The 26,362-nt window shown below is 61.7% G+C and overlaps 2 protein-coding genes across 26 annotated transcripts in view; one reads left to right on the forward strand and one right to left on the reverse strand.

Moving 5' to 3' along the window:
- Positions 1–1,956, forward strand: part of TSC2 (TSC complex subunit 2) — a 36,814-nt gene extending 34,858 nt beyond the window's left edge. For all 16 annotated transcript variants that reach the window (XM_003928416.4, XM_003928415.3, XM_010339073.3 and 13 more), the window contains 5 exons: positions 88–227; positions 1,160–1,238; positions 1,312–1,403; positions 1,489–1,587; positions 1,728–1,956. In XM_003928416.4, coding sequence (XP_003928465.3) covers positions 88–227; positions 1,160–1,238; positions 1,312–1,403; positions 1,489–1,587; positions 1,728–1,892 — 575 coding nt within the window. In that variant the 3' untranslated portion in view covers positions 1,893–1,956. The remainder of the gene's footprint in view (positions 1–87; positions 228–1,159; positions 1,239–1,311; positions 1,404–1,488; positions 1,588–1,727) is intronic.
- A 13-nt stretch (positions 1,957–1,969) lies between these two features.
- Positions 1,970–26,362, reverse strand: part of PKD1 (polycystin 1, transient receptor potential channel interacting) — a 48,843-nt gene continuing 24,450 nt past the window's right edge. For 4 of the 10 annotated variants that reach the window (XM_039478076.2, XM_039478074.2, XM_039478083.2 and 1 more), the window contains 33 exons: positions 26,171–26,346; positions 25,698–25,831; positions 21,626–25,245; positions 21,281–21,430; positions 20,227–20,370; positions 19,822–20,101; positions 19,520–19,733; positions 19,277–19,436; positions 18,767–18,919; positions 17,809–17,953; positions 16,063–16,683; positions 15,633–15,789; positions 15,195–15,447; positions 14,875–15,070; positions 12,677–12,847; positions 12,412–12,555; positions 12,099–12,309; positions 11,885–12,011; positions 10,834–10,950; positions 10,695–10,747; positions 10,304–10,488; positions 10,155–10,227; positions 6,797–7,196; positions 6,529–6,723; positions 6,001–6,140; positions 5,534–5,646; positions 5,100–5,241; positions 4,840–4,965; positions 4,484–4,658; positions 4,095–4,385; positions 3,885–4,019; positions 3,507–3,812; positions 1,970–3,416 (listed from right to left, as the gene is read on the reverse strand). In XM_039478076.2, the coding sequence (XP_039334010.2) occupies positions 2,943–3,416; positions 3,507–3,812; positions 3,885–4,019; positions 4,095–4,385; positions 4,484–4,658; positions 4,840–4,965; positions 5,100–5,241; positions 5,534–5,646; positions 6,001–6,140; positions 6,529–6,723; positions 6,797–7,196; positions 10,155–10,227; positions 10,304–10,488; positions 10,695–10,747; positions 10,834–10,950; positions 11,885–12,011; positions 12,099–12,309; positions 12,412–12,555; positions 12,677–12,847; positions 14,875–15,070; positions 15,195–15,447; positions 15,633–15,789; positions 16,063–16,683; positions 17,809–17,953; positions 18,767–18,919; positions 19,277–19,436; positions 19,520–19,733; positions 19,822–20,101; positions 20,227–20,370; positions 21,281–21,430; positions 21,626–25,245; positions 25,698–25,831; positions 26,171–26,346 (9,981 nt within the window). In that variant the 3' untranslated portion in view covers positions 1,970–2,942. The remainder of the gene's footprint in view (positions 3,417–3,506; positions 3,813–3,884; positions 4,020–4,094; positions 4,386–4,483; positions 4,659–4,839; positions 4,966–5,099; positions 5,242–5,533; positions 5,647–6,000; positions 6,141–6,528; positions 6,724–6,796; positions 7,197–10,154; positions 10,228–10,303; positions 10,489–10,694; positions 10,748–10,833; positions 10,951–11,884; positions 12,012–12,098; positions 12,310–12,411; positions 12,556–12,676; positions 12,848–14,874; positions 15,071–15,194; positions 15,448–15,632; positions 15,790–16,062; positions 16,684–17,808; positions 17,954–18,766; positions 18,920–19,276; positions 19,437–19,519; positions 19,734–19,821; positions 20,102–20,226; positions 20,371–21,280; positions 21,431–21,625; positions 25,246–25,697; positions 25,832–26,170; positions 26,347–26,362) is intronic. The other 6 variants (XM_039478082.2, XM_039478080.2, XM_039478081.2 and 3 more) reach the window with 4 other exon arrangements.

Consider the following 26,362-nt stretch of genomic DNA (forward strand, 5'->3'; position numbering starts at 1 on the left):
CCCAGATGAATCAGGAGGTTCCTGGTGAGAGGTGCAGAGGGCCTCAGCACTGGCCCCACAAACCCACCTGGCCCTGCCCACCCACAGCTGTCTTCCACATCGCCACCCTGATGCCTACCAAGGATGTGGACAAGCACCGCTGTGACAAGAAGCGCCACCTGGGCAATGACTTCGTGTCCATTGTCTACAATGACTCCGGCGAGGACTTCAAGCTCGGTACTATCAAGGTGAGTGAGGGGCTTTTGGGGGTTGGGCCCCAGGCAAGTGCCCACTGCTGTGTCCCGGGTCAGCGGCAGGTCCTCCTCTTTGAGTCTCGGTCACGAGAATGGGGAGAGGCTGCAGTGCTCAGGGCCCCATGGGCACGGGCTTCAACCTCTGAGCCTGAGTTTCCTCATCTGTGCCATGGAGCCTGTGGCTCCTACTGCTGGGGTCTTGTCAGGAGTAACTGGCAAGTGCAGACTGGGTATCCTAGGCGGGTACCATGTAGTTGGTGATTCCTGTCTGCCCTCTCAGCCCTTGGTCCCCACAGTTCCCCCTGTGGCAGCTGCCAGGCTTCTCACTTGGTTATTGCCACATACCACTGGGCAGCAACCAGCATCACCCTCTTCCTGGAGGTGGGCTGGGTTGGCTGATGTCACAGAGCACGTCCTGGGTGCTCTGTCCAGTATGGCAGGGAGAGCTGGCATGGCCCAGGCAGGGCAGGTAGGCTGGAGGCTGCACTCCGAGGGCCCTAGGACACTGTGGCAGGCACCAAACCAAAACCCAAAACCCGGGGCTGCGGGTGGAGTCCAAGAGGGGCAGGACCATAGGAGAGACAATTGAGGAGGGGCACCCGGGAGGCTGAGGAGGGTGTGGTGGTGCTGAGATAGGCTGCATGGCCCCAGGGCACTTCATGGCTGGGCAGACAGCGATTTGGATGTGTGGCTGCAGACACTAGGGGTCCCAGCGAGTAGAGGCTGCAGCTCCAGCACACCTGGGTGTGGAGTGGGCTTGGTCCCAGAGAGGCCAGACCAACACAGCCCCACCATGGGAGGGGGAAGTTTGGAGGCAAATGCCACCATGGAGCTGACGAGTGTCTAGCAGTGTGCCCAGGCAGTGGCCAAGAGCAACCCTTGGCACATGCTGTGTGTGGGGATGATGCCTTCTGTTGTCTGGGCAGGGCCAGTTCAACTTTGTCCATGTGATCATCACCCCGCTGGACTACGAGTGCAACCTGGTGTCGCTGCAGTGCAGGAAAGGTAGGACTGGGCCAGGGTGGGGCAGGGTGGTGCTGAGGGCCCTGGGCCTGGCGTGACCACTGCGTCTCCTCAGACATGGAGGGCCTTGTGGACACCAGCGTGGCCAAGATTGTCTCTGACCGCAACCTGTCCTTCGTGGCCCGCCAGATGGCCCTGCATGCGAATGTGAGTGGGGTGCATCCAGGTGTGAGCTGGTGGGACAGGTACAGGTGCCACCTGTGAGCAAGCTCACGCCACTCTCCATCCCCAGATGGCCTCACAGGTACACCACAGCCGCTCCAACCCCACTGACATCTACCCCTCCAAGTGGATTGCACGGCTCCGCCACATCAAGAGGCTCCGCCAGCGGGTAGGGAAGATGGGCCTCCCTCAGGGAGGGGTGCTGGCTGGCCAGGGGCGGGCATCTGTCCCAGCTATAGGGTGGGGGCTTGAGCAGAGCGGGTGCTATGCCTCCTGGACTTGGTGCCCAAGCCACCTCTGCCTTAGCAGATCTGCGAGGAAGCCCCGTACTCCAACCCCAGCCTGCCTCTGGTGCACCCCCCGGCCCATGCCAAAGCCCCTGCACAGACTCCAGCTGAGCCCACACCTGGCTATGAGATGGGGCAGCGGAAGCGCCTCATCTCCTCCGTGGAGGACTTCACCGAGTTCGTGTGAGGCGGAGGCCAGCCCTGGACGGTATTGTGTGTCGGTGAAATAAAGTCCTGGTGCTGTACGCAGACACAGGCGCGGACTGCAGTCAGACAGCTCTTTATTGACTTTGTCTGCTTGGTGAGGGTCGAGGCTGTAGCAGCGGCTATGCCTGCACAAGTGGTACACACACAGAAGCAGGCGCAGCCAGCTCCGAGGGCCCTGGGGCTGCCCGGGCCACACAGGACGTTCACATACACACATGCTCACCTTTCTCCACCCTGGGAGCCAGCCCCCAGGAGGGGTCTTTTCCTCTAACCACCACTCCTAGTCCTGTTCCTCACCCAGACCCGATGCCAGCAGGTCTGGGTGCTGCTTTCTCAGTGCCTGGCCTGGGGCAAGGGAGGATGACATGGCCTCTGTGGTGACAAGTGCCAGGGGGACAATAGTACCCGCAGCACCAGCCCAAGGCCATGCTTGCATCCATGCAGCAGCTGGGCTTCCGCAGCCAGGCCACGCCTACCAAGCAAGGTAGGTGGTGTGGGAGGCCAGCTCTGGGCATAGGGCCCAGTTTCAGCCGCCAGGCCTGTCAGCCCCAGTGAAAACAGTGACATACAAAAATACATTTTAACACCATATAAATTACTGACATGAGAGACAGACAGCACGGGAATGCAGCAGGAACGGGAGAGGTAATAACTTAGGGGCAGGGCGGTGGCGGCGCAGGCTAACCCTCCCTGAAGCCAGTGGCCTTAGCACGGGCGACATCTGCCCCGGGGGTGGGGCCGGGCACAGCCCGCTGTACCTGAGGACTTGGGGAAATAAATTAGCATTTCAAAGGCTGGCAACTACCCAAGACTGCTGTGTCCTCCCCCAGGGAGTCAGCAAGGGGACCCTGGGTCCTGGCTGGCCACACGGCCTCTTTAAAGTGCTGAAGCCCACAGAGAGACACCCCTGCCTGCTCCCTGAGGAACCTGTGTGCAGCCATTCTGCCTGGCCCATGGCGTTCAGGGCAGCAGAAGGTAATACTGAGCGGTGTCCACTGTGACTCCACAGGCCCCACCCCAGGGAAGGGGCCTAAGTGCTGCTGGGGTGGACCTTGTTCTTGGCCCACAGTGGTGCCCTGGGAGGGCCAGTGGCCAGGTCCACACCCCGACTGGCCCGGACAAGGCGGCTGGGCAGTGCTGGCCGCAGGCCCAGGGATGGGCCACGGGAAGGAGCAGCGGAGGCCCGGCTGCTCCTGCGGCCTTGCAAGCTGTGTAGTTGCTGCTCCAGCTGATAGACATCCTCTGTGGCCTGGTTGAGTCGGTCAAACTGGGTGAGCAGGGCCTCAAACACGGCTTGGAGGCGGGAGGGCTCAGGCTCAGGCTCACTCCTCAGTCCGAGCCGGCCCAGGCCCATGCTCAGCCCATCCAGCTGGCTGGAGGAGGTGGAGGGGTGCGATGCATCGGAGCCAGCACTGGGTGGGGGCACATCCGGGGAGACCTTGGAGCCCCTGGAGGAGCGGGAGGGCAGTGGCTCCATCCCTTCAAAGCGAACTTTGTGGCGGAACTGGGGGCGGCACAGGGGCTCGGTCAGTCCGGCTGCACCCTGGGCAGAGCCCAGGGCGTGTCCCTCTCCCCCCCACTGGGCCGTACCCACCTCCTTGACCTTGCTGAGGCCCATCCAGAGGCGCAGCCTGCGCAGGAACAGCTCCACCATTTCGTAATCCTGGGGCTCCCAGGCTGGCCGGTACAGCTCTCCACGGAGGGCGTGGTAGCGCCACCGGAGGATGACAGCCCCCAGCCGCAGGGCACCCCACAGCCGCAGCGCCCAGAGTCCCATACACAGCAGGGGCAACAGGTGGCAGGACTCAGCTGGACACAGGGTGGACAACCCGGTCCCAGGGCACAGCACCAACAGTGCCTGGGCCACACTCCGGAGGGAGTCCACGCAAGAGGTCACGAGCTGCAGGAAAGGGCACCAGTGAGGGTGTGCTGGCTGAGCTAAGCTGCCCTCCCCGGCCGCGCAGTCACCTACCAGGATGGCCAGCTGGGCGTAGGCTACCACGAGCACCACCAGGCCCAAGGTGGCCCCCAAAAGCTCTGGCAGAGCCCGGCATAATGTCTTGCCAAAGACGGACCACTGGCGCACGAAGCGTAGCTGCTGGGCAGCCTGCGGGTGAGGAACGTGTCAGCTGGCAGCCCTGGTGTCTGCGCCTAACCCTACACCCACCAGCCCAGCCCTTACCTTGACCAGGAGTAGGAAGAGCAGCGAGGCCGCCAGGCCACGGGCTGCGGAGCTCAGCTGCGCCACCTGGTCAAAGCTGGTGAAGTGGCGCGGGCGGCCGCGCACAAAGCGGGTCCACTGGCGGTCGGCAGCGCCCAGTTGGGCGAGGCGCACCAGGGCCGTGGCCGCCGTTAGCGCCACCAGCAGCCACCGCGCCCAGGCCCCGGGCCGCAACACGCGCCTGCACCCCTCCCTATGCCAAGTGCGAGCCTCGGCCACGGCGAAGTGCAGCGCGAAAAGCAGCAGGCACACCTGTGGGGGGGTGGAGTCAGGAGAGGGCGGAGCCCTGTGGGGGTGGGACGCTGCCTGGGGCGGGGCAGGGGCAGGGGCAGGGGCAGGGGCTGGCGTACCGACGTGAGCAGAGGCAGCGAGAGGCCCCCGCTGAGGCGGCGTAGCGCGAATGGGCGCACGCTGAGGGCGGCCAGGGCGCGGCCGGCTGCCGGGAACTCGAGGCGCAGTGTGACGGCGGCGTGCAGCCCCACGGCCGGGCTGTAGCGTGTGAGCTCCACGAACACAGCGCGGCTCCTGCGCAGAGGGCAGTGGCAGTGGGTGGCAGGGCGGGAGATGCGGGGACCGCGCAGTGCGGGTGTGGCTGCGGCAGTGGAAGCCGCTTAGGCTGATGACTGCAGCCACCGGGGAGGGGACCGGCGAGGGACCAGGGAGGCAGCCGGCGTCCCGCAGCCAAGGGGGTCAGCCCCGTGCCTACCTGTTGTCCAGCCAGTTGTGCAGCTGCAGGAAGCGCAGCTGGGCGCGACTCTCCTCCAGGCTTAGGCCCAGCTCCTGTACGTAGCCCCCACTGTCATACACGGCGCAGAAACCCCAAGACCACGCCCTGCCGGAGAGAGGTGGCGTTTGTGCCGCAGCCCAGCCACGCAAGCACCCTGGGTCCAGGCTGGCCAGGAGGCCACAGCGCCCCTGGAGAACTCCTGCCTTGCCACGGTCGCCTGGGGCCCTCACTCTGCTTACCCCAGCAGGTCCGGAGCTGAGTAGGCCCATGTCCCCGAGCCATTGTGAGGACTCTCCCAGCCAACGCTGTAGTCGCTGGTGCTGAAGCCTCCCGCGGCCGAGCACATGTGGACCCTGGGGCCAGGAGGGTCTGGGCAGAGTGCTGAAATGCAGAGCCCCAGGCCAGGACCAGGGCATTATCACAACCCAATAGGAGGGTTGCCTGCTGCCCTGCTCACCTGAGCTCTGGCTGCGCGCCACCCCAGGGAACCCTCCCAGCAGCCATCGATTAGACAACGTGATCATCACTAACATACATACAGAAAAGGAAACCACGGTGTGAAAAAACAAAGGTCACACAGCTAGGGAACAGGGCTGATGCCAGAACTCCACTGAAGGCTGCTCTCTGGAGAAGAGCAAGCCTTTTAAGGTTTGGGGCACCCCTGCCAGCTCACCTTCCTGCAGCCGCACCTGGCGCAGCCGTGGGGGCCCCAGCTCTGGGCTGGACTGGTTCCCATGGACGTAGGGCAGCAGCACGTGGGCCATCCATGGCCAGAGCTCCTCAGACCTGCCGCAGCAGACACAGTCACGCACTCTGGCCCCCACTGCCTCACGCCTGTCTCAGGTGAGCGGCTGCCAGAGACCCAGGGAGCATGGCTCCCACTGCCCCCGCCTCCCGCTGTCCATAGCCAGATCTGGGCTCCTCAGCCTCAGCCGGGGGCCGTTCTGGGGCAGATGATTCTCTGTCATCAGGCCATGCTGTGCGCTGCATCCCTTACCTCTGCCCACTGATGCCAGCAGCAGTTGCCTCCGGTTCTGGCAACCAAAAATGTATCTACACATTTCCACACATCCCCTAGCATCTAGCTGGACTAAAGACAAAACCAAAGCCCAACAGACAAGTGCGCTGGGGTGCCCGTACCGTGTGATGGCCAGGAAGGCCTGGCTGTGCAGCTCCTGCTTGATGGCGCTCTGCAGACGGTAGGCATGTCCATGGCACGAGGCATCCCCATAGCTGGCCAGCAGCGTCACCAGCAGGAAAAGCATGTACACCAGCAAGCTCTGGTGGATGGGCGGCGGGGGGCCCTGTGGTCAGCCTGGCCCCAGCACACGGTGACAGTGGGGCTTTGGGAACACTAGGTAGCAGACTGCCTGGCTGGGTGCCTCATGGCAAATAATGGCAGCACACCCTGCCAGGGACCCCACGCAGGCCACTGCAGCAGTGCTTAGGGCCCTTCATGACCAGGCAGAGCTGGGCCCTGACAGGGACTGGGGCAGCAGGTGGAAGGCTTGGGGTAAGAGAGAGTCTGGGTAGAGGCTGCAGAGCCTTGAACCCCTAAGGGCCTTCTGAGGTGAGGAAAGGGGGATGGGAGTGTCCCTCGTGCACGGGTGGGAGATGGGAGATAGAGGTGGTGGTGGCAGGGGCACAGGCTCAGGCACTCAGGCTCACCCGTAGCATGCCGTGTAGCCTCTTGACCTTGCGGGCTTCCTCCTTGGCCAGGAAGAGTGCAAAGCCATGGGGGGGCCGTACACGGGGCACACGTGTGTTCACAGGCGTCACGGCCGGGCTCTCCACAAGGGTGTCGTCTTCATCGGGGTGCAGCCGCTTGGCCACCAGTGAGAAGTACAACGCTTCCAGCAGGACCTGGGGAGCAGAAGGCTTCAGAGGGGTCCCCTGTGCTAGAGGCCTGGAGCCCCGCCCTTGGCAGCCCCCTCACCTTCAGTGGCTCCCAGCCGAGGAACGAGGCCAGGAAGCTGGCGCTGCTGGATAGGAGCCATGCGACACTCACACCAGGGGGGAAGCTGGCACCCACCCACCCTGAGACTCCCACAGTCACAGCCGCCAGGAGCAGACTGAGCCCGTGGGCCAGGGAGGCACACCAGGCCGGCAGCAGGCGCTTCCGCAGGCCCTCCACCAGTCCTGGGGAGGCAGGGACAGACCTGTGACCGGCAGCCCAAAGGGAGGGGCTGGGGGCGTCCCGGGCCTGTGCAAGCACACCTGTCCTGGAGAGGCTCGCTGCCTGGGGCTGTTCCCAGGTCAGGCCCGGGCTGGGGAGCCCCGGCTCCCCCAGTCTCTGCAGCACCAGCGCCTCTGTCTTCTCCCCAGGAGTGCTGGACCTGAAGGATGTGACAGGCCGTGAATTCTTCCTTGCCTCCCTGGAGGCAGTGGCGCCCAAGCCCATGCTGATCTGGGTGGGCAGTTTCTTGAGCCTCTAGGGCCATGGGGATCCCACCAGAAGACCCTACCCCAAACCAGAGTGGGAGTGGTGCTGGGAGCCAGTGCACCAAGAGCTGCTCCAGGCGCCGAAGCCAGGTGTCCGCCTGTGTCCCCCTCCTGCTGGCTTTCTGCTGATAAACCCATCACTCACAGCCTGACCGGCCAGCCTTCTTCCTAGACCTCCAGCTGCCCCTACAGTGGCACACAGCCTCTCAGGGTGCAACAGGCTGCTGTCAACCCTGCAAACTATGATTGGGTCCCAACCATCCAACGAGCACCTCTACAATCTAGAAAGACCAGTATGTCTATCCCACACAGTTTTACGGCCTAAAAGTCACTTTTGGACAAGATAACATTAAAAGCCTTTCAAATCCCAAAAGTATGTAAGGCTCCCTGGGGCCAGAGATCTGCTGGTTTCTCTAGGAGCCAATGACCACCAAGGCTGCGTCACAGCACCACGTGAACCTGCCCAGTCCCAGAGCCGCCAGAGAAGAAATGCAGAGGCTGGCCCAGTGCTTTGCCACACCTACACCCTGGTGAGCCCCTCATGGAAAGAACGGCCTGGCCAGGGGCAGCACTGCACTGAATGCTCCCTGTTCTGCTGTCTCTCAGAGGATAAAAAGCACACTCAGCTGCCTTGAGAGGCATGTCTCAGTCAGGCGTGGTGGCTCACACCTATAATCCCAGTACTTCAGGAGGCTGAGGCAGGAGAATCACTTGAGCTCAGGTGTTGGGAGACAGTGAGACCCTACCTCTACAAAAAAACTTAAAAATGACCCAGCCTCAACTAGGCCAGGCACGGTGGCTCATGCTGGTAATCCAGCACTTTGGGAGTCCAAGGTGGGTGGATCAGGAGGGCAGGAGTTCAAGACCAGCCCAGCCAACATGGTAAAACCCCGTCTCAACTAAAAACACAAAAAAAATTAGCCAGGCAGGCGTGGTGGCGGGTGCCTGTAATCCCAGCTGCTCAGGAGACTGAGGTAGAGAACTGCTTGAACCTGAAAGGCGGAGGTTACAGTGAGCAGCGATCATGCCACTGCACTCCAACATGGGCAACAGAGTGAGATCCCGTCTAAAATAAAGACCCAGACTCAAATATTCCTTATGGCAACACAAACGACTCAAACAGTGTCTGACTCAGGGAGCGGCTCTTGCTGGCAAGTACAGAGAATGGCCTGCAAGGGAGGCATGGGGTGGCCAGGAATGTCGGGGCAGAGGTGCTACCAGGACGGAGGGTGCAGGCCCAGGTGCGGGAAGGCCAGGCTCTGAGTTGGGAAAGGAGCCATGGGACGTGCTGGAGGCTGGCATGAGGAAGGACCCAGAGAGGGGTCCGGGACGAACCCAAGCCTCCAACTTCTCAGCCTGAAGCACTGTCTGAATAAGGGATGGCCAAGGGTTGAGGACATGGGGAGGGCGGGAGGACCACGTGCTCTGTGTGGCCACCAAGTCTGAGCTGTTGCCAGAAGTCCCCACAGAGGCACTGAATCTGGATTTCACAAAGAGCTCTGGGCTAGAGATATTGGGGGGCTGGTCAGTGTGTAGTGACTCCCCCTGGATTTCCTCATACTCTGTATTTTGGCAATTTTTTCCTAAAGCTGCCCTCATGTCATGCTCATCTGCCTTTTGCCTTCTGTAAAACACCAAGTTTTCCTTTTTGTCTGGGTCCTGGGACAATGACCAGCACTGAAAGGAAGGATAATGCAGAACTCAAAGCAGATGTGCTGGAAAAGCAGCACAGCCACACACCAGTGCCAGGGAGACGCTCTGAGAAACACGTCATGAGGTCATTCTCTCACTGGGCTAGCCTCACAGGGTGTCGTTACCCAAACCCAGACACATGCAGGCCCTGTGGTGTGGCCACTGGCTCCTGGCCCCACACATGCACCGGGCGCCGCTGCACTGAACCCTGCCAGCAGCTGCAGCACGAGGCAGGGCTGTGTGCACCTCAGCGCCTCTGAGCATGAGAAGGCACAGCAGAGCCCGGGGTCACGTGTGGGACCACGCCACGCGGCATGTGACTACATACGTACTGACTCTATGTTACCCTTTATTGCTAAGTTGGAAAACCACCAAGAAATTAAGAAAAAAAATTTTTTGAGACAGTCATGCTTTGTTGCCCAGGCTGGAGTGCAGTGGTGAGATCTTGGCTCACTGCAACCTCTACTTCCTGGGTTCAAGTGATTCTCCTGCCTCAGCCTCCCAAATAGCTGGGATTACAGGTGCTCACCACCACACCGAGCTAATTTTTTTGTATTTTTAGTAAAGTTAAGGTTTCACCATGTTGGCCAGGCTGGTCTTGAACTCCTGACCTCAGGTGACCCACCCGCTTTGGCCTCCCAAAGTGCTGGGATTACAGGCGTGAGCCACTGCACCCAACCAAGAAATTATTTAAAATGCCAATTACCAAAAATGGTCTCAAAAAGAAAAAAATGGGGTACTTAAAAACCTGCCCATAATTTCTCACTGTTCTGAGACCAAGATAAAAACGTGGCCCTGGCCAGCCTCACACAGGAGCCTTTCTGCTCCTCCAAAGCCCTGTGCGCCTGCTTCTTCCCCAGAGGGAAGGTTCTGGGGCTCTGGGGAAGCCTATGAGGCTCTTTCCAGAAAAGGAACGGGAGGTTCAGAGAAGTGAACCAGTACTGCCCAGCCATGGTGCACCCACCCCACCCCATCCTAGGCAGGGAGCATGGCTGCTGGGCCTGAGTCCCGGCTCCTCCTCCAGCACCCCCCATCCCAAGAGCCAGCCCCTCCTCCTGCAACCCTTCCCCTGAGTCCTGGCCCCACCTCCAGCAACTCCCTCCCCACCCAGGTCCCGGCCCCTCCTCCAGACCCCTCTTCCCCAAGAGCCAAGCACTCACAGGCTGGTGAGCAGGTCCGTTTCCACTTGGGTGTCCTGGGTGGGGGCAAGCACCTGCCGGATCAGGTCTTCATCTAGAGGGACAGGAGGCAGTGGGTGGACTCAGCTGCGCTGTGAGCTTCAGAGCCCCCACCTCTCATCCCAACTCACCTGATGCTGAGAAGGATTTGGCCGGAGAGTAGGGGCTGGCCAGGGAGAGGCTGTCCTCCTCTGCGCCCAGCCCATGGCCCGCCCGGCCCCGAGCCAGCTGCCGCAGGTTGCTGCCCACAATGGATGGGTCGCTGAGCAGGTCCGGCCAACTGAGTGTGCCCTCGCTGGATGGCCAGCACACCAGGCTTCAGGAGGCAGGGATCAGCAAGGAGCCAGGGGACGCATTATGCACACACCCCACCCCCGTCTAGTCACACAAGGACACGCTGGGCTTCCAAGCAAACCCGCTCCCAGGCAGTGTGACCACATGGAGCCACAGACACCCAGCCCGCACATCCCCAGCACCCGACAGCAACCTGCACCAGGACCAAGGTTTCTCCAGGGAACCCACCTCTTAGAATCATCCAGAAATAAGTCACTCTTCATCTGTCCAGCAAAGGTCTGCTAAGAAGTGCACAGTGTCTGAGTCCAAGCTGCCCTGAGGCGGCAGGACACTCAGTCCAGACTTCGACCCCCGGCGGAGCCCTTACCTCAGCGTGGAGGCCGGAGAAAGTGAGGAAGGAGCTGTCCAGCACAGATGAGTCCAGGCAGCTGTCAATGTCCAGAACCTGCTGCCCGGCAGGTGTGGAGCTTGGGCCCGCAGCCACCTGTGGACAAGGGCAGTGGTCAGCAGGCGGCAGCTCAGACATGCTCAGGACAGGCACGAGAAGTCACCTCCTCAGCGGACAGGGCAGAGCCTGGTGCCATCAAACAGAACGTTCTAGAGTGCTGGTGGTGTGTGATATCTGCACTGTCCGTGATGGCAGCCCCTCACGTGTGCCACTGAGCACTTGACAGGTGACTGGTGCAGCTAAGGAACTGACTTTTAAATTTCATTTCCTTTACTTATTTATTTTTGAGACAGAATCTCACTCTGTTCCTGAGGCTGGAGTGCAATGGTATGATCTTGGCTCACTGCATCCTCCGTGTCCTGGGTTCAAGGGATTCTCCTGCTTCAGCCTCCCGAGTAGCTGGGACTACAGGCGCCCACCACACCTGGCTAAGTTTTGTATTTTTGGTAGAGATGGGGTTTCACCCTGTTAGCCAGAATGGTCTCAATCTCCTGACCTTGTGATCCGCCCGCCTCAGCCTCTCCAAGTGCTGGGATTACAGGCGTGAGCCACTGCGCCCGGCTGCCCTGTGGGAGGCTTCTAAGGGACTAACTTGGTCAGACTCTTCACTTGCTGTAAGATCTACTGAGATCTTCTTCTTGAGTCAGTTTCAGAAGCATGTGCAGCCACGTGCTCGATTCTTCTGAGTTACCTGATGTGTTGGTGGGCAGGTGTCTGTGACATCCCTTAAGTCCTGCTCATGTCTACAGGGTTGGCAGCGATCTGCTCTTTTCTTTCACAGAATATTCTGGCATCTGAGTTTTCTCTCTTTCTCCCTGGTCAGTCTAACTAAGGCTGCTCAACTGTGCTGACCCTCCCTGAGAGCCCACCTTTGATGGGCCCCTTTCCCTCTGGCTGCGGTGCTGAACAGTGCCCTGGGCATGGTGCTGAGGCCAAGGCTCCATCATCTGTCCTGCCAGCCCCAGCCCACCTTGCTCCGGGACATCCGGAAGAGAAACAGGACAGCCAGGTAGACGGGATAGACAACCACACTGGACACCAGGCCAATGGCGACTGTGTCGACGCTCACCGGGCTCAGCCTGGACACATGACCCGTGCTGTGTGGAGGAGGAGGCCAAGCAGGTGAGGCTAGGGGAAGAAAGCGATGGACAGGAGAAGGCTGTCCCGACCCCCACGGCACCCACCTGTAGGCAGAGTCTCCCACAGCCCCGTACCACACGGCGTTGGCGCCCAGGAAGAGGCAGATGAGAAGGACGCAGCAGGTGGCCCTCTGGACGCGGGTGAAGCGGCTTCGAGGTGGCCGGTCCCATATGGAGAGCCAGATGTGCTTGTCGAAGAAGCCTCGCTGCAGCTCAGCCACCAGCAGGCGCCGGAAGCTCAACAGAGCTACGTCACCTAGGGGGCAGGAAGGGCAGAGCTGTGGGAGGCCTCTGGGCAGGATCACCCAGCCCACCCTCCCACCTGTCCACATAGCAGGAGCAGGAAATGAGGCCTTACTTGCTGCCAGCACCTCCTTCTCCACCAGGCCCCCGTTGGCCTCCGTCTCCACTGACAACCAGTCATTGACCAGGAAGAAGGCACTGCGGGCTGTCTGCAGGTCCCTAACGATGACGTGCTGCAGGAACCAGGCGGGGCTGAGCCCTACGGACGTGCAGGACAAAGGTCAGGCCCAACGGCGCCCGATGCAGGGGCAGGGGGCAGACAGAGATGAGGAGGGGGCAGAGGTCAGGAGGGGGTAGAGGTCAGCAGGGTCCACACAGACCTTTGTTGTCATGCCACACTCGGATTTTCCACACGCTGCCCAGGCTGTTTGGGGTGGCGATCTGGAAGATGTCCAGGCTGTTGCGGTGGAAGGCTCTGTCACCATCCAGGTGCCGGTGGCCGCTCTGGCTGTCCACCCCATACAGCATGATTCCCACATGGGCTGTGGTACCTGTGGACGACAGGGAGGCGTGGAAGGCTGGGTCCGCTCCCCAACATGGGTGGCATCGCAGGCAAGTCGTCTTAACTTTGGCCTCCATGCACTCAAGAAGCTGCACCGGCAGTCCCAGCTTTGCATGGCTCTGCCATGCACCAGGGGCTGCGGTTACCCCAATTTTTCCAATAAACACCAAGGCCGCAAGGACATGGTTAAGTGACACAGAGATAACTGTGTGATAACTGCACATGCCTCAGTCCACGTCACAACCAGTGACCCGCACCGCACACCTGTCCCTCCACGCATGCGGACTGCAAAGCGTGAAGCCACGTCCCCTTCTCTCCCATTGACAGACCCAGGTGACAGTTTTTTTTTTTTTTGAGACGGAGTTTCGCTCTTGTTACCCAGGCTGGAGTGCAATGGCGCAATCTCGGCTCACCCCAACCTCCGCCTCCTGGGTTCAGGCAATTCTCCTGCCTCAGCCTCCTGAGTAGCTGGGATTACAGGCACGCGCCACCACGCCCAGCTGATTTTTTGTATTTTTTTAGTAAAGACGGGGTTTCACCATGTTGATTAGGATGGTCTCGATCTCTTGACCTCGTGATCCACCCGCCTCGGCCTCCCAAAGTGCTGGGATTACAGGCGTGAGCCACCGCGCCCGGCCATTTTTTTTTTTTTTTTTTTACCCAGGCTGGAGTGCAATGGCATGATCTCAGCTCACCCCAACCTCCGCCTCTTGGGTTCAGGCAATTCTCCTGCCTCAGCCTCCTGAGTAGCTGGGATTACAGGCACGCACCACCATGCCCAGCTGATTTTTTGTATTTTTAGTAGAGACGGAGTTTCAGCATGTTGACCAGGATGGTCTTGATCTCTTGACCTCGTGATCCACCCGCCTTGGCCTCCCAAAGTGCTGGGATTACAGGCTTGAGCCACCACACCCTGCCCCAGGGGACAGTTTTAAAAGTAGGTAATCAAAAAACAGAACTGGCCAATGAAGATGAAGGCACAGCACGAAGATAAAAAATGGGGACATGGCTGGGGACGGTGGCTCACGCCTGTCATCCCAGCACCTGGGGAGACTGAGGCTGGCAGATCACCTGAGGTCAGGAGTTTGAGACCAGCCTGGCCAACATAATGAAAAATCAGCCCGGCGTGGTGGCGTGCACCTGTAATCCCAGCTAGTCAGGAGGCTGAGGCAGGGGAATCACTTAGAACCCAGGAGGTGGAGGCTGCAATGAGACGAGATTGCACCACTGCACTCCAGCCTGGGCCACAGAGCAAGAGTCCCGTATCCAAAAAACAAAACAAAACAAAACAAAAAAACAAAAAAGGGAACGCGGAAGGGCAATTCCAATAGAAAATGGAGTTATTGATGAAACACCATGGGAGCTGAGTGCAGTGGCTCACGCCTATAATCCCAGCACTTTGGGAGGCCAAGATGGGCAGATTAACTCCAGCCTGGCCAACATGATGAAACCCTGTCTCTACTAAAAATATAAAAATTAGCTAGGTGTGGTGGCGCGTGCCTGTAGTCCCAGCTACACGGGAGGCTGAGGCAGGAGAACGGCTTAAACCCGGGAGGCAGAGGCTGCAATGAGCTGAGATCACACCGTACTCCAGCCTGAGCAACAGAGCAAGTGTCAGTCTCAAAACAAACAAGGAAAAAAAAAAAAGAAACAGCCAGCCCTGGGGAGGGTGATGTCGTCTCCATGTGACTGCGGGTGGGAGCACAGTCTCCCGCACTGGTCACAACACTCCCCTCTGCACGGGCTAAGCTCAATGACTGGGGGGGCCACACTAACATGCAAAACACGGGCTGCCCACCCTAAACAACTGGGCACCTACTTCCAGCTAGGAGCTGTCCTAGTCCTCAGGGACAGTGAGTGCCCACAAGGTCATTCCAGTATTTACACATGAGCCCTTTGCACAGCACTGGAGAAACTGCCTTGTTCCGATGCCTGCAGCAAGACTCACTTCCAGAGAGTACAACCCGCAGAGCCAGCAAGAGTAGGGAGGCCCCAACGCCCCGCTGCGCCCCTCACCTGAGCCTCGGCCCCAGCCTGTCTTGACGAGGATCTCGTACTTGAAGCGGCCCCGCTGCCCGCAGAAGGGGATGGCTCGGCCCCGGCTGGCATCCAGCTGGTCCAGCTTGTGCAGGATGGCAGCCATGACCGCGTAGGTCACCAGGCACACGGCGCATGTCAGCAGGACAATGTAGTTTACGCCCACTGTTGGCTCCTGTGAGGATACAGCCACCAGGCCCAGGAGGTCACATGCAAGCTGCGCCTTCTCAGGACAGAGCCGAGCCCACCCAGGCCCTCCTCTACCCTGCAAAATCTCCCAGGCACATGGGGCCACTCACGGGAGGCATGAAGTGGACGCGGCTTGGGGGCACAAAGAGGCTGGCGCCAAAGGCAGTAAGGTGGCGGGTGAGGCAGACGGCCTGCTGGGGTGAGGTCTCCTCCAGGGGCAGCAGCCCCTCTGTCCTCCACGCCATGTCTTCCTCGCTGAAGTACTGGCACAGGGACGTGTACACGCCCACAGACACCTCCAGCGCTGACCAGTGGAAGTGGCTGGTGAGGTTCAGATAGTAACTCCCTGCTGGGTCTCCATTCCTGGGCGGGGAAGGGGCAGTCGAGGTGAGCTTGGGCCCTGCCAGGTGGGTATCTGGGTCCTAGACTCCACACCCAGCCCAGTCCCCAGTCCCCTCGCTGCCTGCTGTCCCCACAGGGCCGATGACCCAGGCCATGCTGACCCCGGTGTCCCCCGCTGCCCTGCCAGGCTGGCCCTCGGAGCTCACCCTGGGGCAATGAAGAAGGTGTAGGGCCTGTGGTCGGTGCCCTCCAGTGACTCGGGCCGGATCCTCCTGCTGTCTGAGCAGTTGTGCTGGTTGGGCTGGGGTTCCGAGTGCAAGTAGACTGCCAGGTAGGGCTCGGGTTCCTCAGAAAGGTAGCGACCTGGGGGCAGCATGCACAGATCAGATGCCCACTAGGAAGCTCACCCACCCGGGGAAACCCACAATGGCCCTCCTGAGCCCGTCCTCTGCCACAGGCCTAAGAGGCCACAGGAGCCTCTGCGCTGGAGCCGGCACCGGCTTCTCCACCGCCGGGCCTCCAGCAGCCCATGAAGCAGGAGGAGGACTTCACCAGAGACACTCTTGGAGGCCCTACGAGAAACGCCCTCCCCTGGGAACGAGGCCGGGGGGCATGTGCCCTGCCCACTGCACGCACCATCCAACAGCGTGTAGTTGAGCTGCAGGTGCAGCCCAGCCGCAGGGTTGCTGCTGTCCAGGGTGACCACGGCACCAACAGAGGCCTGGGGCTGGATCACGACGGAGCGGGTGGGGCTGTGGTGGCCGAGGGTGGCCCAGTCTGAGTTGTTGGGCACCTTGACGGTGATGGCACGCTCTGAGGCCAGCCGCTCAATGGGGATCTGGGTGCCGGCCTGTGTCTGGAACGCCATGGAGGCCACCTTGGTAGAGACAGTGTAGTTGCTGATGTAGCCGAAGGGAAAGGGGTTGGAGTCCACCAGGAAGATGAGCTGCACCACGTCGCTGAGGTTGGACAGGGCCCCGCTGAAGGCCTCGGGGATGGAGAAGTGGCAGCCGGGGCCTGGGGCACTGCCGTAGCACAGCAAGCTCCCGGGGTCCGAGCGCTTGCCCTGGGCCACAATCTCCTCACCCACCAGCGTAAGGGGCTCCTCGTTGAGCACACGGGAGCGCATGAGGATGCGCATGAGGGAGGAGGTCAGGTTGTAGGCCCGGGATGCCACCATCCTTGATGGCGGCTCGGCCCCCAGCTCCGAGGGCTGCAGCCCCTGCACATCGGAACTGGCCAGGTGGATGAGGTCTCCTGCAGACAGGCGTGAGGTCAGTGCAGGCAGAAAGGGGAGGCAGAGGGAGGGTGGGGGCTGGCAGAAAAGGGGAACCTGAGGGGTTTGGGGGGGGAGATGCAGGCAAAAGGAAGGGGGAAGCTGGAGAGAAGGAGGGGGATGAGAAGAGGGAGAGGCACAACGAGAGGGAGGGGGATGAGGAGGGAGAGAAGAAGGGGGATGAGGAGGAGACGGGGTGGGATGAGAGGGATGGGGAATGAGGGAGAAGAGGGAGAAGAATGAGAAGAGGGAGGGGAGTGAAGGGGAGGGAGAGGTAGGGAGGGGGATGGGGGAAGGGGATGAAGAGAAATGGGAGGGATGAAGGGAGGAGAGGGATGAGGGGGAGAAGGAATGGAAAAGGGAAGGGCGATAGAGACAGAACAAAGGAATGTGAATAAGGGAAGGAATGAAGATGAGAATGGGAGAGTGGGGAGAGGTGGAGAGGGAAGAAGGGGACAGGAAGGAGCAGGGGGAAGGAGGAGGAGGAAGGCAGGGGAGGAAGTGGGGGAAGAGGATGATGGGGAAGAGGAGGGGGAAGGGGAAGGAGGTAGGGATATGGGGAATGAAGAAGGGGGTACGGGGAAGTGAGAGGAGAATGTGGGAGGAGGAAAGAGGGATGGGGGAGGAGGGAGGGAGATGAGAGAGACGGGAAGTGAAGGAAGTGGGGGAGGGGAATGGGGGAGGAGTGAGTGGGAGAGGAGGGGAGGGGAGGAAATGAGGAGGAGAAAGGGAGAGGGAGAAGGGGGAGGAGAAGGGGAGTGAGGAATAGCAGAGGAGGAGAGGGAGGGGAGGGGAAGGGGGAAGGGAAGGAGGGAGGAGAAGGAAGAGGGAGGCAGGAAGCAGGGGAGGGAGAGGAGGAGGGAAGCAGGGGAGGGAAGGGAGGAGAGGGAAGGGAGGGGAGGGGGGAGGAGAAGAGGGAAGGAGAAGGGGAAGGGGAAGGGGGAGGGGGGAAGGGAGGGGGAGGGAGAAGGGAGGGGGAGGCAGAAAGGAGGGGGGAAGGGGAAGGGAGAAGGGGGAAGGGAGAAGGGGGAAGGGAGGGGAGAAGACAGAAGATAGGCGGGGGGCGGGGGGCGGCGGAAGGATGTTGTGGGGCTTAGGCTGCACACCTGTGATGTTGAGAATACTGTCTCCAATGGCGGTGGGCGTGACAGTGCCTGTGGTGGTCTCCGCCTGCAGGATCCGCATCATAGCCTCCAGCTTGTGCAGTGTCTGCTTCAGGCACGAGCGACACACGAGCTCCCTGCTGGGCCCCTACGAGGAGCCGACAGTGTCCAGCTCCACTCCCAGGTGCAGCCGCGTGCACTCCTTGCACACGTCCTCCTCACCCAGCTCCCGCTCCTGGCCCTGCAGCTGGAGAGCCTGCAGGACTGGACCCCTCACAGTCTCCCCGCTAAGTGCCTTCTGTGGCTCCTTCTGACCTAGGGTCTCCACCTGGGCTCATGTGACAAGGCCCACCAGCCACACAAGGCAACTTTTCACACAAATGAGAGCGAGGCAGCTGCCAAGGCCATGGACAGCATCCAGACCCAGCCACAGCATAGCCAGGGACACCACGAGGCAGCAGGGTAGCTCCAGCTGCAAAGCCCTCTTAACGCTTCTCCTCCCAGGGCTCTGCCCTGCCCCAGTCTCATATCAGCCCCCTGCCATGCAGACACAGTACCCCCATTAGATGTGCCCTGCCCACCCCTGAGCCTGGGCTGTGGCAGCAGGCGCCTCAGGGGAGAGAAACTTTGGGCGTGCCAGGGGAATGCTGCAAGACCACAAAGGGTGGGGGAAAGGAGAAGGGGGGGGAAGGGAGTGGACAGAGCAGCATCTTCCCAGCCCCTCCCTACATCTGGGCCCCTCTTTGACCCCTGAGTCCCCCAGAGGCACCCTGGGTTCACAAGCAACAGGAGAAGAACGGCTAAGGCTGCCAAGGCAGGTCAGAGGCCAAGGAGGGCCACGGTGGAAAGGAGCCCAGGCTGGGAGGCTCAGCTCCTTGGCCAAGCTGCCTGTCTACCCCGGTGGCTAGACCCAGTGCCCAGGCAGGCATATGGGGCTGGATGGCAGGTGGGGCCATCCTACCATGCACTGGGCCAGCGCAGCAGCGATTTGCTGAATGTCGTCCACAGTGTGGACCCGCAGGGACACCAGGGTCTCTGTGATGTTCTTGCGTATCTGGGCTCGGCGCTGCCGCTCATGTTCGGGCTCTGCTGCCGTGTCCAGGGCCTGCTCGTACTGGGGAAGGCAGGGGCACAGGGCGCTGTCAGCAGGGAAGGATACTGGCAGCTACCCATGACTCCTGGGGTCAGTTACACACATTACGTGACATGGAACGACCTGACCCTGAGCTGTTTCTTCATGGGCAAAATAGGGCACACACGGGGGCCCTCCTGGGAGCGGGAGGTACTGGCGAGCGGGCACTGAGGAGGGCCCGGTAGGTGTGGCTGCTGGGAGCGAAGGGTGCCACTTCAAGGTCAATGGGATTTGTCTGTGGGGCCCGGGCTGAGCCTTCTGCAAGGCTCCAGAAAGCATGGGTCTCAGTCCTCCAGCATGCATGCAACAGATGTGCAGTCCCCTCCTGCCTGCACTCACCTCGTTCAGCACGGTGACCAGGGCCAGCGAGTACTCGATGACGTGCTGGGGGTCAGCCTGCCGCAGCAGCCCCGGGAGCACACTGGCTGTGAGCCCGTGCAGCCAGGCTGTGAGCCCCACTGCGCTGCTGTTGGGCTCTGGAAGAACGATGGCCAGAGACCTGCGATTGGAAGGTGGTGGTGAGCGGAGGGGGACCGTGAGCAGCTAGCAGTCTTGGGGGCACCCTCCCAAGGCCCGGCTCACCTATTGAGGGCGACCACAGCGGCTCCAAGCTGGTCCTGCACCACCACAGCCAGGCCCACCTCGAAGTGTGGCCTGAAGCCCGGAGGCAGCACGGCCCCATAGCTGGAGAGGCTGCCCTTATAGACACAAAACTCCTCGCAGTGGCCTTGGCGACAGCGCCGCAGCAGCAGGGCGTACACCAGTGGGGCGCTGGCGTCCTCCGCATCCTGCCAGCCTGCAGGATCCCACGGCATCACAGGAGGGCCCCAAGGCATCAGAGTGGGGAGCTCCTGCCGCACCCCCCAACGCAGGCCCACACTCACCCGAGCATTCGAAGTGCACCTTGGTGGTGAGGGCATGCACAGCACCCAGGGGAAAGAGGCGGCATGAGCCCCCCAGCGGCGGGCGGTTGGGGGACAGGCGAATGGAGGCGCAGCCCTCCTCCTCGCCAGAGTGGCCTAGCACGGTGAGCGTGAAGGTGTAGCCCTCGCCGTCCCGCAGCACACCCCGCCGCAGCACCAGCCGCATGCCTGCACTGCCTGTGGACGTGGTAGTCTCGTCCAGCACCAGCGTCTTGTTACTGAAGGTGCGTGCCGCCCAGCGCTGCAGGCAGGAGGGGTGGTGAGGGGGTGGAACGCCCTGCCCGGCCTGCGCCACTTCTGCCTGCAGGCTCCACTGCTGGCCCATGGGACCCATCCCCCACCCAGCCACACCCCTTTCTGCCTCACCCCTTGCTTGGAACCGCTGCTACAGTTGAGGCAGCGGCCCTCCAGGTACACGTAGGAGCTTCGGCTCACTTCATACACAGCCTGTGCCTTGCAGGACACGCACTCCAAGGACACAATGGGCACCCGGCCGCTCCGGATTAGCACCTGGGGAGGGAGTGGGGTTACTTTCAGCCCACGTCTGCCCAGCATGCTGGAATATTTGGGGGACCCGTGGAGGATGCTGCTCCCAAACTCCAGGGTTCCCAGGGGACTGGCTGCTGCTGGTGAGCTCAGCCCCTCCTGGCATAGTTGTCCGGTTTTCCACCTCCCAACCTAGGAGGCAGAAGCTCATCCACAGGGCAGAGGACCCCGGGGCATGTGTTCAGGTGTCCTGTACCCAGCTGGAGCCTGGCAGGAAGCAGGCGGTGGTCGCTGAGGGACCCTGGGAGGCGTATGTGTAAAGAGATATGTATGTGGGCATGAGGACCATGGTTTTCTCGCAGCCCTGACTTTCAGGTGCAGCCCTGGTCCAGGGCCCGGGTCAGGAGGCTGAGCCAGAATGGAACATGCTCCCACGCCCTCCCCACAGCCAACCCCTCTGGGCAGGACCACAATCAGGCCAGCTGAGTAAAGTAGGGCCTGGGAGACAAGACACTCGCTCTGGGGCACCAGCAGGTCTTGCCTGACAGCAGCAGGAGCAGCCACCACAAGCTCAGGGTCAGCGAGCCTCCTGGCCGTCCCAAGAGGGGATCTCGGGGGTGAGAACCGGCCCACTATATCCAGGAACAGGGGCACAGCCTCAGGACAGTGCCTGCCTCCGGGGTGGGAAGAGGCTGTTTCTCACTGTTAAGTGGTGTTGAGAGACTGTGTGGCTTGAAGATTTTACATGGAGCTGTGGCAGGTTTGGAAGGAAGCAAAGCTGAAGCAGGCTGTTTTGTTAAATACAATTTGTATCGAAACAACGGAAAGTTGGGCAAGAGCACACAGCCTCTGCAAGCACTAAAATACAGAAAACCACTGATGAGCAGGGATGCTGGGGTGTCAGGAGTGTGGCCAAGGGGCGGACAGCACCCACCGTCTGGTTGGTGGCCTCCTCCTTGCGGCCAGCCTTCCACACAGTCAGACTGAAGGTATACTCCACGCCGGCCGCCAGCCGCTCCCGGGGAATGGTGACCATGCTGCTCCCTCGGGGCCCAAAGTTCAGTGCACACCCACCAGCCTCCCTCTGCAGGCCGAGAACAAGGGGTCATGTGGCGTTGAGAGTCCCATTCAGCCTCAAAATGGAGCCCAGCCCAGGGCACAGCTCAGGAGACTCCCTCCCCATGCTGGGACAGGCCAACCCTAGTGGTGTGCTGGGTGTTCCCGCCTCGGGGTCACAGGTGGAGGTGGTAGCAGGGCGAACAGCCCTGCACCCACTGACCTGTGTCGAAGCCACGCAGGCCCAGTGGAAGCTGAGGGGCGTCTGTTCACCATCCTCCAGGTTAGGATCATAGGACTCACTCCCATCCAGCACCAGGTCCTGTGTATCCGACCACACACGGTACGAGCCACCCTCAACGATGGGCACCAAGCGCTCGGGGGCCACCGTCACGTTGGCCTGGATGCTCCGTGCCAGCGGCGTGTCCCCAAATGACACCACAAACACGAAGCAGTAGTGGCCCACGGGCAGTGCCAGCCGCGGCAGCACCAGCTGAGGCCGGCTCACGTCCACACCAGGCAGGGCCACACGAGCTGTGCGCCCTGGCCGCTGGCAGCTGGCAGCGCGGTACACCTCCCAGCGGTACTCGGTCTGATAGGTGACACAGTTGCGCAGGTCGACGTGGGCCTCCAGGTAGTTGCGCTGGGAACGCCGCATGAGCACCTGCAGGGGCAGGGCCACGTCCACCTCTGGCTCTCGGCAGGCCAGCACCTGGACAGTCACTGTGGCCTGCGCCATGAAGAAGCTCACCAGGTTGGAGGCATTCACCTGCACACGGTAGTCCCCGGGCCTCAGGTAGGTGTGCTCGGCCCTGGGCTCATCTGTGTCCTGTCCTGGGGCCCCATCCCCAAAGTCCCAGTGGTATGCCACGCGCCGGGGGCTAGGGCTGGTGGTGGCCTCAAACTGCGCTGAGCGGTTGGTGAAGCAGGGGCTGCTCCGCAGGGCCACATACTGGATGGCATCCTGGACCTCCAACACCAGTGTGCGGTTCTCGCTGCCCAGGGCGTTAAAGGCTCGCACCTGGATCTCCAGCAGCCCTGCGGCCACAGGCGTGTAGGTGACGTCGCGACCCGAAAGGATGACCAGTGAGTCACCCTGGACCTTCTGCAGCGAGAAGTACCAGGCGTAGGCGACCCGAGAGCCGCGCTGCACGCGGGCTGTAAAGTTCCGCTCAGTGCCTGTGGCAATGCCCCGCTCACAGCAGTTGGGCACCTGCAGCCCACTCACAGCCTCCAACACCACGATGCGCACCTGCACCTGGGCCCAGCTCACATGGTTCTCGCCCTGCACACTTACCACGTGGTCTCCGACGTGGGGGAAGCTGCGGGAGAAACGGGGCCCAGAGAGCACCTCGGGGCTGGCCCCACCCACCTGCAGGCGGAAAGTGACAGCTGAACCAGCAGCCAGCAGGATCTGAAAGTGGACGAGCTGCCCAGGCGCCACCACCTTGCTGCTGGCCCACAGCACCAGGCCCACGATGGGCTCCTCCACTGTGAGGTTGTGTGTGGCCAAGACCCAGCTGACTGCATTGGAGGCATTGAGCCGAATGGAGAAGGCACCAGCTTCTGGGAAGCCCATGGTGACATGCGGGCCGTGCTTGCTGCCGCCACCAGGCACAGCCCAGCACCAGCTCACATCGGTGCCCGTGGCCAGCTGCCCCCAGAAGGGCACAGAGGAGCCAGCTGCCACGAAGCTGCCACTCGGCTCGCTGGCCCTGATGCTGAGGCCACTGACAGGCACCTGCACGGCCACTTCCATGGTGGCATTGGCCGAGCCCAGCGGGTTCCCTGCCATGACGGTGACCAAGTGCAAGCCAGGCTTGGGGAAACTGTGGGTGGTAAACGGCTCAGGGGTCTCCCAGCTCAGTCCCTCCTCCAAGGACCAAGTGTATAGGACATTACTGCCGCCAGCTAACTCAGCATTGAGGGTGACACTCGTGTTGATGGCAGCTGGGTTTGGGGAAGCGGCCACCATCAGTCCCCCCACAGGCTCCACGAAGACCACAGTGCAGTCGGCCCAGGCGCTGCCCAGCATGTTGGTGGCCCGCAGCTGCACATGGTAAGTGCTGGCCTCAAGCGTGGTGAGTGAGAAGGCTCTGCCACTGCCAGACAGGGCCAGGCCCCCCTCCCGCCAGGCAGTCCAGCTGTAGGAGATGTTGGTGCCATCTCGGACCACGGCCTGCAGCTGCACTGTGTGGTTGGTGGGGAAGCAGCCGCCACCACCCACCACCTGCAGCCCCTCGATAAGCTGCAGGACATAGATGAAGATACTGTCCTGGGCAGAGCCCACCTCATTCTCAGCTGTGACAATCACACTGAAGGTGCCCACCGAACGGAAGGTGTAGGACATGGTAGGGCCCCCAGGGATAGGTGTGCAGCGGTCACAGAGCACCCAGGAGTAGTGCACATCACTGCCGGCCTCCAGCAAGGTGCTAAAGCTCACGCTGCCATTCAGGGGCACCACCGTGCGGCTGGCATTGATGACAAGCCCCCGTACTCGCCGCTTCACCGTCACATTGAGCCAGGCCTCGCTGCGGCTCACCTCATTCCAGCCAGCCACTCTGACAATGAAGTCGCCAGTGCTGTTGTAGGCGTGGGTAACCTCAGGACCCTCAAGCTGCCCACCGTCCCCCAGATCCCACAGGTAGCTAGCAGGTCGCCCGCGACCCACAGTGGAGAACAGGTACAGCTGCTGCAGCTCCAGCACGAGGGAGCCATTGACCTTGATGTCTGTGACCACCACAGGCTCCTGCACCTCCACCAGGGCCGAGTCGTTGGCAGCAGAGACATTGTTGGACACGGTGACTGTCACCAGATAGGAGCCTGGATCTCGGTAGGTGAACGTCATCCTGGGGCCCCCAGCATGGGCAGAGGTGGCTTCCTCGGTGCCAAAGTCCCAGGCATAGCGGTAGGGGAACGGAGGCCAGACGCATGCCTCCAGCCGGGCCTCGACCCCTAGCTGCACGAACTGTTTCTCTGGCCGCAGGGTGACGTTGCCCACCTCGGGCTCCACGCAGATGCTAGTGAAGTAATGTGCCTTGTTCACGCGGCTCGACAGCACAAGTGCCAGGGGGAATGTGCCGCTCTGCGTGAAGTTGTGCGTCACCTCCGGGCGCCCATGCACAGTGGTGTTGGAGGAACCGTCCCCGAAGGTCCAGTCAAAGAGGTAGTGGGCTGGGTCCCCGGTAACATAGGCCTTGAGCCGCGCGTCGGGCTGTGTGGGGATGCAGGTGGTGGGTTCGATGCGCAGCACCTCCAGGACGAAGACCAGCACGTGCAGGCTCCGAGCCAGGCGGCCGGCGGGGCTAGCCGCGCCCACAGTCACCGTGCAGTTCTGTGCCTGCAGGTACACGTGCTCAACAGTGGCCTCGGGGCCCGACAGCACGGTGCCATCCCCCATGTCAAAGGTCCATGTGATATTGTCACCCGTCTCCACCGTGGCACGGACCACCACAGGGGCGCCCTGCTCCACGGCCAGGCTCATGTCCACGCTGAGCCCACGGAGCTCCTCAAAGACGCGCACGTCTGCATGGGCCACCGCACTGCTCACCGTGTTGTTGACCTCCAGGCGTACACGGTAGGTGCCCCTTGAGACGTAGGTGTGGTTGGTGGCCGGCTGGCTCTGCGTTAGGACCGGGGAGCCATCCCCGAAGTCCCACATGTACAGGACACCGCCAGGCGCAGGCAACGGGTGTGGGTAGAAAGTGATGGGCCGGCCAGCCACCAGGACGCTGTCGCTCACACCCACAGCCACCGAGGGCAGGGCGGCACGCACGCTGACAGGCACCTGCTTCGTCAAGTTCTCAAAGGCGTTGGATGCCAACACGGTCAGGATGTACTCACCTGTGGGGACAGGCCCAAGTGGGCGACAGTGGCACCCCCACTTGCTCCGCACCCGCTCAGCAGAAGCCCCCGTCTGAGGAGCCCAGGGTTGAATGGTGCACCTATGGCCCAGCCCTGAGGGTCCTCGCTCCCAGACTACATGCCAGACGAAGCACAGGTGCTACGGCACTGAGGGCCAGCAGGTGAGGATGGCACCACCCCCAAGTGCAGCTGCACTCGGAACAGCAGAGCAGCCAGAGCCAGGCTGGGAGACCAGAGGGCCCAACTTCCCTGTCCACTCCCCACCTCCACCTGGCCCCTCCCTCACCCCAGCCAAAGCCAAAGCCGTCAGCCCAGGTGGGGTCATAGTGAGGGCTGTTGCGGGGGAAGGAGGCAGGCTGACTCTGGGAGACTGGGGAGCCCCATGCTCAGGGCCTGAAGGGTATCGGTCCCCTCACCCCCTCAGCCCTTACCTGGGGCAGTGTAGGTATGCGTGACGTTGTGCTCCACCAGCACCTGGGCCACCGAAGGGTCTGGAACCGGGAAGGACTCATCGTACGGAGGCTGGAACTGGCCGAGGGCCTGCTCCCCGTCCCCAAAGGTCCATCTGCCGGGGCAGTGGGCAGGCAGTGAGTGGACCAGGACATGACTGCATGGTGGCAGGCAGGTGAATGGGGCTGGCTGTGCCTGTCGGGGAGGGGGTGCCTGGGTCCCAGCTGAGGCTCTGCTCTACAGTCACGCCCTGGTCGTCTGTTCAGGGTGCACCCGCTGTGCTGTGGGGCCTCTTCCAGCTCCTATGTAGCCTCAAGGGCTCCTGTGAACCGAGGACCTCCCAACAGACAAGGAAACTGAGGCTTAGAGAAACGGTCCCTTGCTGTGGGGTCCCGAGGCTGGGGCTGGGAGGAGAGCCTAGTGCTCGCCCCCAACAGGCCCCCAAGGCACTCACAGGAAGGCCACCTCCACAGCCGAGTCCACCAGCACACCCGCCGTCAGCAGCAGCGAGGCGTCAGGGGGCAGCACAGCCGGCACCGTGGAGATCCACAGGCCCTGCATCCTGTTCATCCGTTCCACGGTGACATTGTAGTTCACGGTGACATTGCTCACATGGTTGGAGGCCGTCAGCTGTGGGGACAGGCAT

The sequence above is a fragment of the Saimiri boliviensis genome, chromosome 12 (genome assembly GCF_048565385.1).
Source record: "Saimiri boliviensis isolate mSaiBol1 chromosome 12, mSaiBol1.pri, whole genome shotgun sequence".
Classification (NCBI taxonomy): Eukaryota; Metazoa; Chordata; class Mammalia; order Primates; family Cebidae; genus Saimiri; species Saimiri boliviensis.